Source organism: Pteropus medius, unplaced genomic scaffold (assembly GCF_902729225.1).
Source record: "Pteropus medius unplaced genomic scaffold, Ma_sr-lr_union100, whole genome shotgun sequence".
Taxonomy (NCBI): Eukaryota; Metazoa; Chordata; class Mammalia; order Chiroptera; family Pteropodidae; genus Pteropus; species Pteropus medius.
This window is the reverse complement of record NW_024347790.1, coordinates 3,402,821-3,418,918: the sequence shown is the minus strand read 5'-3', so window position 1 is coordinate 3,418,918 and position 16,098 is coordinate 3,402,821. Positions and strand designations below refer to the sequence as shown.

Here is a 16,098-nt window from a genome sequence, read left to right as displayed (position 1 = left end):
GGCCTCAGGAGAAACCAGATCTGCTGACACCTTGAGTTTGGACTTCCTGCCTCCAGAACTGTGAGAAAAATAAATTTCTGGTGTTTAAGCCACCTAGTCTGTGATATTTTATTATGGCAGCCCTGGCAAATGAGTATGGTGACACATAAAATGCCTTCTAAACACAGTAGTGATATCTGGGAGTGTGTGTGTGCATATGCTTGCACACATACATGGGTGTGCACATTTACATACAGGAGAGAATTGCAGCCCTTAGAGTACTTTATTTTCTGTGTAGTAGACGCAATATGAGAAACTTTGCTACCTGAGAAAATGTTTAGCAAGAATTGAAGAGGACTTTCTGCTTAACTTGAGTTAACTATAAAAGTAATAGAATTTCTTTCATTCTTGTTGGTATTATATGTGTGCATTGTTTTGTATTGTAAAATAGTCAAAAATCATCTTTGTAACTTGGCTATTATCTGTAGTGATTTAGTGATTCTCTGCATTTCTATTTGATATGTATATTTGTAGATATGTTTCTGAAATACGTTTATTTGCAGTCCAGGATGTTACGCCCTGTGTTTTATATTATAACATGGCTACGTACCACTTCAGGCACGATCAGCTAGGAGTCCTGACCCCAGCACACATCACAGTATGCTTGCCGTTGTTACTGTCTTTTTATTCAGACGGGAAGAGACAGGGGAAAGGAGGGAAAACAGGCCAGAGTTGAGAGAAGGAAGAATGAGCAGACTGCGGCCTGTGGGGAGGGCCAGGCCGTAGTGTGAATGTCACTGCCATGTACTGGTTCTGTGGCCTTCGGGAAGTAATGGAATCTTCTCTGAACCTCTTTTTCCTTAACTGTGGGGTACACCCCTCCTCTTCCCCCAGTTCGCAGGTTCCTTTGAGCCCCAAGATTATATACATAGATCACCTAGGCTGGTCTCTGGTACATAAATGCAAAAACAGGAATTTTCCCCATTTTTGAATTATTAGATTATCACTTAAACCAAACAGTTTTGTTCCCTTTTTATGTTTGGGTGAAGCTGAATCACACTCATTATAAACGAGCGCTCACCGGCTCCCAGTTCCACACACCTTTAGTGCTTGCCGCAGGGCTCTCGGCCTCTTTTCCGTGCCCTTCCGTGCTCAGCTCACTCACGTTGCTAACCTGTCATTACTGTCGAGTCGGGGTGGCAGAGGGGGCGTATCAGAACCTCTGGTGGGAGGCTGGGCGAGTGTAGATAAACAAAACCCTTTCCCGTTAGATCACGTGAAAGACACCTTTAGAGGGATCGGATCTCATCGCATTTGAGAAGTACATCCCTGTCACGTGCAGGACACCAGGGAAGGAAGAGCGAGTGAGACGTAACCCCATGTCATTCAGGGAGCTGAGTGGAAACAGTTCGGTTGTAATTCCAGTTCGGTTATGTGATGGGAGGACAGACGCAGCGGGCAGTGCTGCGAGAGGAGCTTGGAGAGGGCCGGAGAAGGGGCGTTTGGACTGGTGTCAGGCGCCACGCAAGGCAAGACCGTCATGGCTCTGTGTCCATGGAGCCTACAGTGAAGTTAGAGCAAAGAAAAAAGCCAACAAAATAATTCTGAAATGTAGTCAGTCCTCCGAAGCAAAGAAATAAGTGCTGAGATAGACGAAGATCATAGAGAACAACTGTCAGGGGAGGAAGTCCAGGCAGGCTTCTCTGAAGAGGGGGCATTGAACGAAGTTACCTTTTGTCAGAAATTGCAGGGGAGAGGGCATTTGGGTAGGTTCAGAAGCAGGAAAGGCCATGGTGAATTAGAGTCGTCACCAGTAAGTCACATTGTCCGATGGAAAGTGAGTCTGGACGTCTTGTGCATGATTTTACGTGACATCGTTTTTAAAGTATAATTATTTAAACATTGAAGCCATGATTCTGACCACTGTGTAGAGCCTAGTTTGTTTGTCCTAGACTTCACCATTTATTATTTTAAATTTGTATTATTGGCTAGGGGGATTAAACCAGAGAACACCCATTCGTTCTTATTTGTTGATGTCAAATTACTACCCCCCGTTTTTTCTTTTTGAACATCTCATTAGGTCTCGTCATGAAGATTAGATAAAATGACATGTGTGAATAATGTATAAGATATCACACAAAAAGTATTTACTACATAAGCTTTTAATTTTGTATTTAAAACACTTGCCATTGAAAATATGTGAATTCTGATTAACAGTTTTTATGATGATAATGTTAGGAAGTATGGAGTAGTTTGACTTTTGGGAACTGAAAGTAGCAAGCTGGAATTTCAGACCAACGACACTGCAAAACGGGTACGGAAGGGGGGAGTTGTTCAGAAGCGCCAATGCCTGGAGCCAAGCCAGGGCTTGGTGAATTGGAGCTCTATTGTTTTGTAAATAAATTGAGCCTCCAAAACACCTTCACACATTGAAAATGATTTTGTATTTGTTGTTGTTTTTCCCTTGAGTAGAGTATCATAGTACTTTCCTTTTATTGTTTAACTGTGACAGTACTTCATATTTTTAACCCAAGACAGTTGGCTTTCCAAAAATACTGGAAGCAAGTTCATGATGTAACCATCTTCACCCAAATCCCAAATTGTGATAAATCTCCGTTTTCTCTGTTATTTATAGTTAATGCTTTTTCATGTGTTAGGACCGGTAAATTGTGTAAGTAGATCCTCATGAAATGGGGTAGTCTTTTTTCCCTTGAGTTATAGAGTTATTTTGCTTTGATTTTTCTTAAGCTATATTGTTAATAATTGTTAATAAGTGCACTAATAGTTTGTCTGTAGCCTGTGCTTAATTCTGGATTAGCATTAGACAATAAGTACTTTTGTTTATATTAGTTTGGGATACTAATTTGCTTTTTATCACTGATACTGAAAAAAAGTATACAGTTTTCTATAAAAGTAGAAACATCATTTTTTTCTACTTTTTCCTCTGCTTCGTTCTTTCTGGTGTCGTATGTAGTTTTTGCTTTTGTTTCGCTTCTTGATTCCTGGAGAAGGGTTCGTGTGCATGGGTGTGCACGTGTATGCGCCTTCACATACATGGAAATACTGCTTTCGGAAGGTTGTGTTTTCTTCCCGTTGTCTCTTCTGAGCTTTTATTGTTAAACTTGAAAATAAGTGACAATAGTTTCATCAAAATGTATTAAAATAGATTGGTAATATATAACCTGAAAACATTTGCTTTTTTTTTTTAACGTGAATAATTTTGAATTCACTGGAAATTAAGTTACAATTGTTGCTGTCTTTCATGAAGACTTAGCATTTGTGTCACTCACGATTCTTAATTATCTTAATACGTATTTTATATGACATAATATCTGCTCTCTTATCATCTACAGCCTCTGCAGAGTGTAACACACGGCACCAAAGTAATAAAAATATAAGCTCTAGAGTGAGAAGCAAAGCCGAAACAAGCCATTTTTACATATAACTTAAGTTTAGGTTCTGTGTAGTAGGTTGATCCCTTACTTAACCTTTAATAAAATTGGATTCAAGGGTATTTATATATAAATAAAAAATAAAATTAATTTTGTTTCATACTTCCATATGAGCAAGTGCCTCATAGTGTATTACAATAACATTTAAACTTCAGTATTATTCCTACGGGCTGAAAAACCGGCATGCTTTTTTTTTTTTTTAGGATGTTAAGCATTAAAAAAGTAAGTTGTTGCCATTGGAGATGGTTATTAAGATAATGATGATTAAGTTTATACTCATAGTCACATTGATTGGATCAGTCTGTATTTTTCTGATGTTTTATCTCCCGTGAAGTAATCTAAGAAGTCATTTCCTTTTTTTAGATAATTTGGAAATTAAAAATCGATAAAAATTTGGATGTGTTTAAGACTCCATCGCCACTAAATTCACATGCGTCCGGACTTCCCTCAGTGAACTCTCAAGTTGTGCGTGTTTCCAGATCACGGTTAGAGTCTTTCTCTAAGTAATGTCAGTGTACAGGTTTTTCCCGCTATCCGAAAACAGAGTGTTCCAGTGAAACTTTAGTAAACTGACATGGCATAGAGCAAAGAAGAAGCATTGATGGCAGTTAATTTACATAGAAGAAATTTTGAGTGTTCCCAGACCCCTAAAATAATGTACCAAATCTTACCAAATACGCTTAATTACTTCAGTTTTATAGTAAGCGTAACGCTCTTATGCGCTCAGTTGGGCTCCTCTGATACCTTGGGACCCATCTTGCTGAGAAATGCACAAAATCCGTGGAGATAAAGCATGGATGCTCTCAAGTTCAAAGCTCCGATGGCTGAATGCTGAGTGTGGTGTGTGCTGCCTCTGAAAGGCTCATGCAAATCAAACACTGAACACTATTTTCACTTTTCGCCTTTTCCGGAGCAGCGAAAATTCGCTTCAGATTTTTCAGTTAGCGAAACCAGGTACTAATGGAGGTCTTCTGTGTAAGTGAAGTGGTGTAAAGTGAACTTTGAAAAGTGAGAGATACCTGTGTTTGTGCACATGGAATTCCAAAGTACAACTATAGATTTGGGTGAGAAGAAAGCAGTCTCAGACCTGCTTGGCCATGTCCAACCTGTGTCTTCCTGTGGCGGTGACATCCTGTGGGAGAAGGTGACAGGAGATGGGAGTGACGGGGGCATGATCCTATTGCCTCCCACTCCCAACTTCTCCAAAAATCAGCATTTTTAAATATCAGAAACACGTGAGACCTCTCAAAAGTGCTTATAATCGGCCATGGACATTGTGAAACATGAGTAATAGCTGTTTCTCTGCAATAGTTTAAAAGTTTCTTTTTTAAAAATACAGATTAAAATATATACCATCCCCTTCCCCAACGTTCACACACTGGCCCGGGCACGTAATGTCTCTGATGCTCTACCTAGACTCAAACCTAGGCTGCTTTTTTCTGTGATTAAAATTTCCCCCCAGGTAATTTCAATTTCCATAGTCATGTAGTGATTTTCTGAAACAATTCTGACTTAATGAAATTTTATTCTTTTAAAAAATAACAATTTGTTCAACACACAATTACATGAGAGTCTGTCCTTTTTAAGAACTATATAAAAGGTAATTTGTATATTTTAATTAGTTTTAATTTAAACAAAAAAAAAAAATGCCTTGACTTGGTGGTATTTTGACTCCTGAATAAGGAAGTGCATGTCTATTTTAACGCAGCCTGTTAAAAATATTCATTCTGTCATGTTAATGAAAGTGCTGTCACCTTAGCTAGCTTCTCTCTGCCAGGGTATTTTAATTTAGAAAGAAAATTCCTGGAGGCAACAAGGCTTTCCAGCCTTTAGAAAATGGTTCTGATGCTAGAATTCTGAGCTGTGTTAGGGAGGGGGAGGTGTACTTTATTGACTGTTTCAACACTATCGCAGTACCTTTTTGCACTAGAAGGAAAACATGTGTCATATACTAGGAGGACCAAGGGCTTCGAATGAGCCAGATAAATAAATTGGCCTTTGCATCTCAGCTCTGCCATGTACCATTTCTGTGACCTTGGGTGTGAGCTTTAAGCTCTCTGATTGTTAGTCGTTTCTTCTTTTTTTAAAATGAAATAATAATACTACTTCTAATGCAAGGTGGTTGTGGCTTCTTGGAATAATGTATGCAGAGCTCCTGAAGGAAATCTAGTATATAGTACACGCTTAACAAAAAACAGCAATTATAATTATGAAGATGATAATAGTAAGCATTTATTCGTTTGTGAGCTCATTTTTTGATACCTTTAATAGAACTGGTAATAGTATCTAAAAATTCAGATTTGTTTTTCAGTACTCTAAATAGATTTAACTTTTTTGCTGCTTTATTTAGAAAATTAAAAACTTGATTTTTCAAATATTTTCGACTTCATTGAGGCATCATTGACAAATATAATTGTATGTATTTAAAGTGCACAGTGAGATGATTTGATATGCATATATGTTGCAGGATGATTACCAAGATTATTGTTACGAATAAACAGTGACTTTGCCAAGTGTGTTCCCTGAACCAAGAACTTCATCATCCCCTAAGAACTTGTTAGAAACATAAACTCTTCGGCCTTACCCAGGTCCTGCTAAATCGCTCTGGAGGTTTTAACAAGGTGTTCAGGAAGTTTTGATGCACACGCAAAAGAACCATTGCTTTAGAAAATCTGGGTAACACAGAAAAGAGTAATTTTTATGTTCCTACCATCCAGAAATTACCAGTTAATATTATGAACATATTTCCTTTTAGTCTTTTCCCTATTTGTACGTGTATTTACTTATTAAAAAAATATGATCATACTCTATGAGTCTTATAGCCTACTGTTCAACTCAGTATTATGTCATGACTATTACCCCATGTCATTAAATTTTACTTGAAAACACTTTTAATCAAATAGCTGCATAATGTACCATCCTGTGTCTCGTAATTTATTCACCAGCCGCTTACACATTTCAGTTGTTTCCAGATGTTTAAGAGGAACGTAAGCAACGCTGAACTGAAAATTTGTATTCACGAGTCATTGTGAATATCTCTGATTATTTCTTTAGTGTAAATTTATTATTCGGGTGGGAGTAGAAGGTCAAATGGTGTGAACATTTTTATAGCTCTTAATATACATTGCCAAATTACCTTTCAGAAAAGTACCAATTTGTACTTGGACCAGCAGTGTAGACAAAGAGTCCATTCCTTGAACCGTAGCCCACCCCAGGAGTTACAGCCCTTTTGAATATGTAACAGTTTGATGGGAGGTTGTTCTGAATTGTAAATGAATAGGAAGTGACCTCACCTTTTCTAGTTTTCCTACTGGCCTGGCTTTTGTACTCGCAGATGTGACTGGTAGATGCTACCTCTGATCTTGTCTCAATTATAGATGTTAAGGTTGTTCATTTCTGTAGATTATTGACTCTTCCAGTACTGCCTGCCCCTCGCCTCACAGAGACGCTACAGGTTTTGTTGAAAGGGTGTTGCAGCCCTTTTAACAGTGTGTCATGGAACAGAAATAACTGGGCAGTGTAGATCCTAAAGCCCAAGCTCGTGTGCCTTGGGCTTTAGGATTAACCGAAACCCTTTTAGGGAGAGACTAGCAAATTGTTCTAGAAACCCTTTTAGGGAGAGACTAGCAAATTGTTCTGCCTGTAGTATCACAAGTCAGGTAACATTGTTAATATCAAATCTTGCTAGGGCAGGGCTTATTGAAGAGATCTGGGTTAGAATGTTAAAGAAATGCTAAATTAGTTTTATCATTAAGGCAGCCAGCCATCTTATACAGGGAAACCACGGCGATTTTGCAGTGTTGGTTCCAGACCACCACAGTAAAGTGAGTATCATGATAAAATGAGTCATAATATTTTTGATGATGGAGTGTCTTGCCTTCAGTTTGTTAAAAAATGCAACATCTGTGCAGTGCAATAAACGCGCACTAAAACAAGGTCTGCCTGTATATGTTGAACTTAAACAGCTATGGCAAAGGTTGCTTTGTGATACTTTCATTGATCCTATAAAAAGTGATTCCTGAAACTTATCCTTTGAAAGTATATTTATTTTCATTTGTGTTGCATTCATCAGTGAGGTCCCCCTGGGGTCTCCACGGTAACAGGGGCTCACTTGGTGCTGACATTCCCAGCGTCCCAGGTGATCAGAGGCTGTGCTGAGCTCAGCCCCCATGAACTGGGGAACTTGAATGGAGTGAATGTCAGGGTGAGGACGTGCTCTCCGGGGACCAACGCCAGGGGGTGCTGCAGACTGCTGCTGCTGAGAAATCTTTCAGTCTTTAGGAAATGAAATCAGTGTGCCTAAATTTCACCTTGGCCCTACTTCTGATCACAGATCTCTGAGAAGCTTCTGGACAGGGGCCCTTTCCACGGAAGACTGCCACCGTGCAGGTATTCACGTACTGTTCATTTAGATTCAGGAGGTTCCTTGAGCGAACCCCCGTTTTAGGCAACTTGTTTTCAAATATATATTTTCTCTCCTTTGTATTTTTCACTTCAAATAATCACGAATAAGGAGTATTTTATATTTAAATAATGATTTCCTGCGTATAGAACCATTGTATATGCCTTTTGGCTTCTGTCCACAATCTTATCAGTTAGTATTGTCATCCCAACTTTAGCAGATGAGGAAGCTGAAGCTCAGAAAAGCACATGGATTTACCCAAATCCTTGTCACAGAGTAGATGAACAGTTCTTGGGATCAGGAACCAGGTCTTCGGGCCAGATCCACTGGGGATTTTCTACACTTGATAGCATTACATTGAATCAAAGGAAATCTGGCAAGCAAAAATAAAATGACCTCCCACCCCACATTTAGAAGGGTGATTTGGAAATTCTACATAAATATCATGTTTAAGACAGGAATTGTTTAATATTCATAAGGGAGACTTGCAAGATAAAGCAATGTTGCCATGTGTTGGGGGTGCCAGCTGCTCTGTTGCTGGGTGATCATATGTACAAGTGGCTGTGAGCCCCTTCTATTCCATGTGACCCCAGAACACAGCTACCAAATGGTCAAGAAGAGCATCAGGGGGAAACTATGTAAAATGCTATTTTATTTTTTTCGTTAGTGAAAGGGTTTCTGGACCATTTCACACCGGCATACACATAAGTAAGATGCCGCTTTTGTTGGAGTCATTTGGCAGGGTGTTTTTTTTTAAATCTTTTTGAACTTGTGTTCTTCTCCTGCCTAAATCAGAAATAACAGTTTAAGTGTGTTTCATAAGGCAGCAATGCATTGTATGTATTAAATGAACAAAATGCCTGTTTTAAGAATGCGATGCCAGAAAGGCTAAGCAGACAGTTGCCAGAATGAAGTGTGGCCTCGAATTCCCCCCAGAATAAATTTGAGAGCTGTCATGAGACATCCCAGCTCACTGTGATTGCACCGATGATGCACAGACAGAAACAGCCCAGACCTAGATTCTCAGCCCAGTTAGGGCTTTGTAGACCGTCGTCTGGAAAGCTTGGTGTTCACTGCAGTAGGATGATGCTGATTTAAATAAGATGCGCTCCTTTGTACTAATTAGTACACGTCGTGTATTTTGAATTTGTTTTTGATGATTTCCTTTCAATGTACTTTGTTTTTTTTTTTTTAATTATAAAAACCTATACTTGTAATTATGTGGAATTCTTTAAAATAAAATAGTTCACCCTTTGTTCTTTTGGTTCAAATGCAGCCTCACCTTAATCTTCGCTCTTTGAGGAAACCAGCATTTATGATTTGATATGTATCTTTCTCTTTCTCACATACACATTTCTTCATACACATATGGATTTCTTTGGTACTTTTTTTCAAAAATTAAATCATAGCAAACTTAGTATGCCCTTATGGTTTTTTTTTTTTTTAAGTTAAAGTGTAGACCTCTTTCTAAGTTAGTATAGATAAGTAATCCATTCATTTTAATTACTGAATAGCATTTTATTGTGAGGCTGAACCATATATTATTCAGCTTCTCCCCTGTTGTTGAATATTCTGGTTGCTTCTAGTGTTTTTTTATTGCAAACATTTACTATTGCAATCTAAGCATCATTTTGTAAGCCTTATGGTCATTTTCTATGCAGTAAAGTATGTTGCTAAGGAAATAGAAAAATGGGAACCTTTTATCTTCAGCTGTTGTCCCTAATCACGTACTTCTATAATTAGTAGCCTATTGCATAGTAATAAGAATTATAGAAACTCATGTGTAGAATACCTGTATATTTGGAGAAGCCTTAAATGGACCTTTTATTATGTTCTTGAGTCTTCTGTGGTTAGCTTCTCTGTGTAGATTCACTGCAGAGCAGAGGTGATCTTTCAGCTGTCTTAATATCCCATCTAGACCCCTTCAAGAGTAAATAGTTACCTAGCTTTGGGAAAATCTAATAAACAAATGATAGACTACCCAGTCAGCCAGGTTTTGCTAGTTTAACTTGTTAGACCAAAGCTTTAGGTTTTTATTAGTGAGAGAGCCTGGTTTTACAGTGCATTCATTTAAAAAGCACTCTATGGTATTTTGGAATTAAGAAGGGAGGGAATCCTTGGATGATGTAAAAATTTGCCCAGATCCCCTCAGTAAGCTATATGAGATAACTAATGTTACTTGCGACGTGTTTCAGGATTTCGAATCTCAGAAAGAATTTGTAACCGTGTGATCATGAAAACGACCAATTTCATAAGTGAAAACGAGCATGCTTGTTAATGGGGCTGCAGTCGTCTATTGCATTCAGTCACATTTTATAACTAGCAAGGAGAATGGTTGTTTTGCATGATTTAATGTTTACACAATTACAGTCTTGGCAAAGCTTACTGTACTAGCGGCTTTGGAAAGAAGCATGTGGTCCTTTTGCAGGTAATAAATTGGAAAATCCAATTTGCAATTGCAGACTAAGCCTCTGAGTGATATACGATCTTCATAGCAGCATCTGTCAGAGGGTCATTGCTAATTACGACGCTGGCTGGCTTCCCCTGTGGCCTGGGCCATCCCACCGAAGAGTGAGCGGAGGGACTCTCTGGGAGCCAGCCAGCGTGTCTGTAGATGCACCACTTTCTAGCTTATTAGATCCTCTTTGTCACAGTGCTTAATCCTGCGGCCTGATCCTTGTTAGAACAGCAGCAGCGTGCCGCGCAGGCTGCCGATAACGGAGCTGGGCGAGGGCCACTAACTAGATGCACTGAGGCGTGCGGCGCTGAGGGCGCTTGCAGCCTGACTGACTGACGGCGGGGTGAGCCGCTTCCTGCATGCTATTACGGCAAAGGGGACCCTCCCCCAGACAGCTGACAGATGAGCTTCGCTGAGGCAAGCCTAACTTGTTGCTAGGCCAGGATGAGGCGGGTGTCATCTTTTCACACGGTGTTAACGGCTTAGCTTTACTGTAATGATATTAACCCTCTTCTGCAGTGGCTGCATTCCAGGCTGGCGCTGAGCGAGGGAAGAAAGGCAGAGACAAATAGCCGGCCGAGAGGATTAGGGCTGTGCAGAGGCAGGTATTGTGTTCTCCACCAGTGACATTAAGTTGAAAAACAAAATAAGCACATCCTATTACGCCAAGCCCGGCGATAACTCTGAAGAGGCAGTGCCGGGTTGGCTCGCGGGGTTTCCATCTCTGTCATCTGTAATAGTCGCCTGCTTTAAGGTTTGCTATGGACATTAAACATGGTTTTCATGGTTCTTTGTTAAAAAGAAAACACAGTGTCAACGACAAAGCTATTGTTTGGGTTTTTTTTTTCCCTCGCAGTGAACTTGATTCATTCTTTTCCATTAAGCTCCCTAGTTCTGGTAGCTCTGTGAAGCCCCCGTGAATGTGATTGAGTAGCATTATTTGAGATGAAAATAAACAACTGGAATGTACACATGAGTCTGAAGAGATGTAAATGAAAACGCTCCTGAAGAGCCCATGGGCCTTTCTGTTGAGCGGACTCCTTTTCCCCAAAGACGGGGTGTGTCCAGCTGGCATCCCGCGCTCCCTGTGTGCTCCGGTGAGCAGACGTCATTAGCAGCCCCCTACGCCTCTTCTGTCTCCATTGACAGCACTTTAATAGAGACATTGCTGGGGATTGACAGATCTCAGGGGGTTAGAGGCATCAGACAAAAGGGCCCAGAGAACATGGCTGACCTTTCTCGGCATTATTCCCCTGGGTCTGTCTTCCGTGTGTTGCAATCAAGGAGCACAGAATATAGTACATCCCTTTCGGAGGATTATTACTCAGAAGGCTGCAGGCTTAGAAAGAGGCTGTTAATAAGTTACAAAGTGGATATGTAGGTAGTTAGTAGTAGAATGCACCTGTACTTTAAGTTCAAGGGGAGCCCATGAAAATCTGCATTACTCATAACATACCTGTACTTTTGGGTTAGTGGGGTAGGCCTCGGACCTGGGTAGAAGGGAGCTGTGATACAGCTTGGGAAAGAAGACAGTCTCCTTTCTCTCACTGTCCATGGAAGTCACCCCTGGGCATATTTAGACTGAGACTTGCCGGCGGGGTCCTTCCTGGAGCCTTTTCCTGGTCCTAACTGACCCAGGGTCCTGAATATGCAGCATGTTGAGAAATGCTCTGCCATCCCTCCTCTTCCTTCTTTTTCCCAGAGGAAAAAAAGTCATATTCTCGTGGTCCTCATCTGAACCAGGTGCTAAGAAGAAAGCAATTCAGTTGAGTTCATTCATGGTGTGAATGACGGGAAGTTGCAGGCGCGTGTACGACAGATAAAACTCTATCCATTAGAAATTTAGACTGTAGTCCTCTTCAGGATGACCAGTTTTGGTGGGTGGAGAGTAAAGATATTTAGGGAATAGTAGCCACTAACAGGGAGATCCTCTTTGCTTAAGAATTGGTTCATTTTCCTACGCAATTTGTGCTTTTCATGGCTTTTTTTTTTCTCATTCACTTTGCATTACACATATTTTTCCAAAGATCTTAGTTATTTTTTTCACATTTGGTTCCATGCTGATGTCAGTGTGCAGGATTTACAGGCAGGAAGATGATACTATGTAAGATTGTTTATTAGGTGAGTGTTTTAAGAGAGATATGCTCGTCTCTAGCACCTCTACCCCCAACTTATCAGTGAAGTACCACAACTGGTTACTGTCACCTGGTACATTGACCCTTCCCTCAATGACCATGCTCCCCGAGAAGAGTAGACAACATATCCACTGCATTTGAAACAGAACACTTCAGAAATAGCCTTGTTTTTAAACAGAAGACTTTTCTAAAAGTTTCTGTTATATTAATTTTTAGGAAAAGTAGATATGAAAAAAAAAAGTTGTAAGAGAATGAATGATATGGAAGAGAGGACATAGAGTGTAGGAAACAAGATCCTAAGAGGAAATAAAAATGATAGAGAAATATAAACAAATCAGTTTCATTCTTGGGAGACAAAAAAAAAAAAACCCAAGTAAAGATAAAAACAAAAACGGTAAATGGTAGCCCATTGCCAAGGTCTCGCCCAGGTAAGATACCCAGCTAAGCAGAATATGTGCAACTCTTGGATTTTCATTTGCCTTAAGCAGCTTTCTGACTCATGGATAAGAAAATAAAGCCCGTTAATTTCTCAAATGATTTAATATCTGACTAATGGTGTTTGACCACTAAGATGAGGAAATTGACAATATTGATAATCTTGGAGAGAAATGTATCTGCTTATTTTTGTACTTAACACCAACAGATTCTGAATAGCTTTGGAAAGATTATGATGAATTACTCCCTGTTGATATTTGGTAATATCTGTTTTCTTTAAAAGCGTTTTATGAAATTGTAATCACTTTTATATTGGTCTTTTCTTTCTCCGTTTTTCTGAATAGTTGCAAGTTCGTATAACAAAAATAAGATGGATTTGAAGTATCCATTTTTTTGTTTTAAGAAGAAATTATGGTATCATCCTAGTAAAAATTTTCATTTATCTTTTCATTCCTACAGCTCAGATCAGCTAGGATATGTACTTTGTGGTGTACTTGCATCTCAGAATGTGTTTTCATTATCCTGAGTTATCAGTTATGACAAAATTGGCAGTAGAACCTCAGAATAGGACAGACGTTACTTTGGTTGAGTCCTGGGATGAATAATTGCTGGGCGTCTATGTTCCAAAAGCCTTGGGCTGTTGACCAGGAGTTTGAAATGGACTTTTTCAGTGGGACTTTTAGAAAAAGGCCTTCAGTGAGTGTGGTGCCAAGTAAAACCACATATATATCTCTGCTGCTTAACTTCTCTGTTCCTGACCCTTTTATAGGCAAGCATGATATAGGAAGCTGTTTGGAGCCAGAAGTCATAGGTTCATATCCCACACTGACATTTTCTGATCTTGGACATGTTACTTAATTTCCCCAAGTTTCCATTTATTTACCTATAAAATTATGTTAATAACTGATCTTAGGGATTGCTGGAGAATCAAATCAAGGGAATGCTTTAAAAAAAGGTAATTTGTAAACTGACGAGGACTGGACAAATGTGAGTTTCTGTCATTGCCATGTTAAGGAGCTTCATTTAGTGCTGATTCTCAGATGTGCTTATGGTACTTGAGTAACGCAGTAGTTTTATTCGGACAATGTTTTTCTCTTCCTTCACTTATATTGTTTGGCTGATAAAGTGATGTTGAATGGATGGGTCTAGATTAGATTGGACAGGCAGTGATGCATATTGTCAGGGTAGAATTTCAGGAGGTTCTAATATCACTTCTCTCATTCTTGGACAGGGTCATTTTGGTCTTTGTATCAAATACCTAGAAAAATAAAGCGTATGCTACATTTGTAAGAATTTCTTCCAGGTTTGCTTTTTTCCTACCTCCTTTTCTCTGCCGCCTCTTTCCCTCTTTCCTTCTTTCTTTTGTTCTTCATTTCTTGGATTAGTGTACTATCACTAATTCCTTGTGTACAAGTAATGACTTGGGGTAAGAAATTAAAAAAATGTATATCAAATGACCCAAAAGATACTTAGGCACTTAGGATCGTGCTGTGGTTACCGGGTGGGACTTCTTAGACCTGATCTGTGTTGGATGAAATGACCTTCATTTTTTTTTGCCTCCGTCTTTTCAGGAAACTTGGATCTGACTGGTCAGAAGCAGGTATTCAAAGCAGAGAACAACCCCTGGGTCACCCCGATCGCTGACCAGTTCCAGCTTGGTGTGTCCCATGTATTTGAGTATATCCGTTCCGAGACGTACAAGTAGTAAGTAGACTATGATTTTCTAAAAGTCGTAGATTGTGGTTTTATAGTATTTTTAATTATGCCATTTTAAAAACTATCATATGACATCATTGTATCTGTGGCAGTTAGCTCATAGCATTTTTAAATGTTTTATTAATAACCACATGTAGTAATTGTCTTCTTATTTATAGATGATTTTAATTGACGTTGTCAAAGGGAATTTATGCCAATTTTGTTTAGAAATTTTTAAGGTATTGTATTAGTTGAGTATTCATGGCACTAAGGAAATTAGCCAGACACACTAAGATCAGGACATACTTTTTTCCTCCCTTGAATGCAAAGAATAACCGCTGTTACGAACAAAATTGTTAAGCAGTTTGTTCATAAAATGAGAAGAGAATACTAGGAACACATCATTCTATTCTTTAAAAGCTTCTACTCTAGTGAAATAATCTCTCCAAGAGAAGAAGGAAAGGCAGAAAAAGAGGAGGAGGAATCAGCTGGCTTAAGGCACAGAGTCAGAATCCCTCAAGCGTTCACCTCAGGCCAGGCGACTGGGGAGCCAGCCCCAACACCTCGCTGCATCTACCTCTCTCTTCCTCAGTGTTCACAGGTTGGGAAGAACTCTGCCACCCCTGTCTGCTCTGTCGTCACCTCTTCTGTCATTATTTTCCCCTCATTCTGTCTCCTCCCCCATATTGAGATGATCAGTTATCTCATGCTTCAATGACCCCTGCCTGATGCTGAAATTTAGTCACCTCTAGTTTTAAACAAATGCAAAAGACTTGAAAAAATTCATAGTTAAATTTAATCTGTTTTTGTGTTCATTACCAACATTGAAAATTTAATATCCCAACTATTAGAGAAAAGGTAGAGGATGATCAAAGGTCATGTTTGGGTGGGTGAGAGTTTCTTTTTTTCTGGTATCAGAAAAATGCCCAGCACTCAATAGGGCCCTCACTGGGCCAGCGGGTCGGTGCTGACTGACAGGGCGGGACCACTGCCTCTGGTCCTGCAGCCTCCTCTCCACACCTCATGCTCCCGGTCACACGTCTAGGGCGTGTTATGGTCATATTCCCATCCGACAGAATCACAGAGATGAGCTGTGAAAAACAGATCTAAATAGACTAAAATTGCCGAAATGATGGCACATCCTCTTTTATGCAGGCAGCTTAAATCTTTAGAGGTAGCACCATGACAATGATAGTATATCTTAAGACTTAAGAGTAAAACGAGAGAAATATAGGATGTGCGTTATTGTTTCATGCGCCACATAGTTACGCGCAATTATTATTGGTCTGTAGTTTCGTTAAACACGGATATAGCTTGTCCTCGGAAATTGGTTTAATTAGTGAAAATACAATTGCAAATTTAGATTGTTGTTCCTTTTGTTCCTCTTAAATTGTTAACCATTGCTATCACTGGTTGTAGATAGAGGTCTAACTTTTTGTTAGTAAATGGGAGGCTACTTAGAGCTCGATGTGTAGGGAATTAGAAAATATTGTGTATATTTTAACATACAGAAAATATGCAGCCAAGCTTCTCTTAATCCAG

General features: G+C 39.5%; 1 protein-coding gene across 4 annotated transcripts in view; it reads left to right on the top strand.

Annotated features, from left to right (window-relative positions):
- The window catches only part of RSU1 (Ras suppressor protein 1), a 156,775-nt gene that overhangs the window by 65,455 nt on the left and 75,222 nt on the right, over positions 1-16,098 (top strand). For all 4 annotated transcript variants that reach the window (XM_039877478.1, XM_039877477.1, XM_039877476.1 and 1 more), the window contains one exon: positions 14,433-14,565. In XM_039877478.1, the coding sequence (XP_039733412.1) occupies positions 14,433-14,565 (133 nt within the window). The remainder of the gene's footprint in view (positions 1-14,432; positions 14,566-16,098) is intronic.